At 66.3% G+C, this 863-nt stretch overlaps 1 protein-coding gene across 1 annotated transcript in view; it reads right to left on the bottom strand.

Moving 5' to 3' along the window:
- SLC6A20 (solute carrier family 6 (proline IMINO transporter), member 20) overlaps positions 1-212 on the bottom strand; it is a 56,738-nt gene extending 56,526 nt beyond the window's left edge. Inside the window, exon 1 of the mRNA XM_010862509.1 lies at positions 5-212. Within this exon, the coding sequence (XP_010860811.1) occupies positions 5-105 (101 nt within the window). The 5' untranslated portion in view covers positions 106-212. The remainder of the gene's footprint in view (positions 1-4) is intronic.
- Positions 213-863: the final 651 nt, after the last annotated feature.

Genomic DNA, 863 nt, shown 5'->3' with positions numbered 1-863 from the left:
GCACAGGTAGGGGAAGCGCCACACGTTGCCCAGGCCCACGGCGTACGAGATGCAGGCGAACACGAACTGCAGCGGGGTGGCCCACAGCGGCCGCGTTTTCTCCATGGCCCCCGGGCTCGGCGCGCGGCGCGGTGGGTGCGCGGCCGCCAGGAGCGCCGTACCGCCCGGCTTGGCCAGGGGATGGCCCCACGCCTCTGCCTCTCGCCGGCTTTTTAATTGCTAATCTCATTAACGGCGCGCCCGTCGGAGGGGCGAGGCTAGTAAATGGGTGACGGCGAGCCCCACCCCGCCGCCGGGCCGCCGCGGCAGGGAAGGCGCCCGACACTGCGCCGAACAGGGAGGCGCCCCGGCCCCTCCGGTTCCACGCGGGGGCTGGTGTCTCGGCTGCGAGCTCCCGGGAGGGGCTATTTACAGCGTGGCCACCTGTGTGCCACTCTTTGTGGATGGGGCTGTGAACGACAGATAGCCCCCAGCCCTCCTGGAGCTGACACTCTGGTAAAGGGAATTGCTTCAATGGACTGGACGAAAGAGCCCGTTTTCAACCAGGTTTTACCCCCAGAAAGGATAACTCCATATGGTTTATCTTACTCCATATTTAAGACAGAAACGCACAAGGAGGGCAACTAAGGCAAAGCGAAGGGGTCAGCAGTTCCGGGGTGGGGGGGGGGGGGAGGGCGGGGCGGGCTGGGGTGGGTCGAAGGAGGGCGTTCCCGGACGGAGGGGGCGTTATATTGTTCAGGGACCGAGGAAAAGTAGAGGGGCGTCCCCCACCCTCCCCACGCGGACCCGGGGACGGTGGCCCGACCGCGAGCCACTCTGCTTCCCATCTACAGACAGGCTGTGTGCCTACTGTGTGCGGGGCC

Source organism: Bison bison, unplaced genomic scaffold (genome assembly GCF_000754665.1).
Source record: "Bison bison bison isolate TAMUID 2011002044 unplaced genomic scaffold, Bison_UMD1.0 scf7180017864482, whole genome shotgun sequence".
In the NCBI taxonomy this organism is placed as follows: Eukaryota; Metazoa; Chordata; class Mammalia; order Artiodactyla; family Bovidae; genus Bison; species Bison bison.
This window is presented reverse-complemented; position numbering and strand designations above follow the sequence as displayed.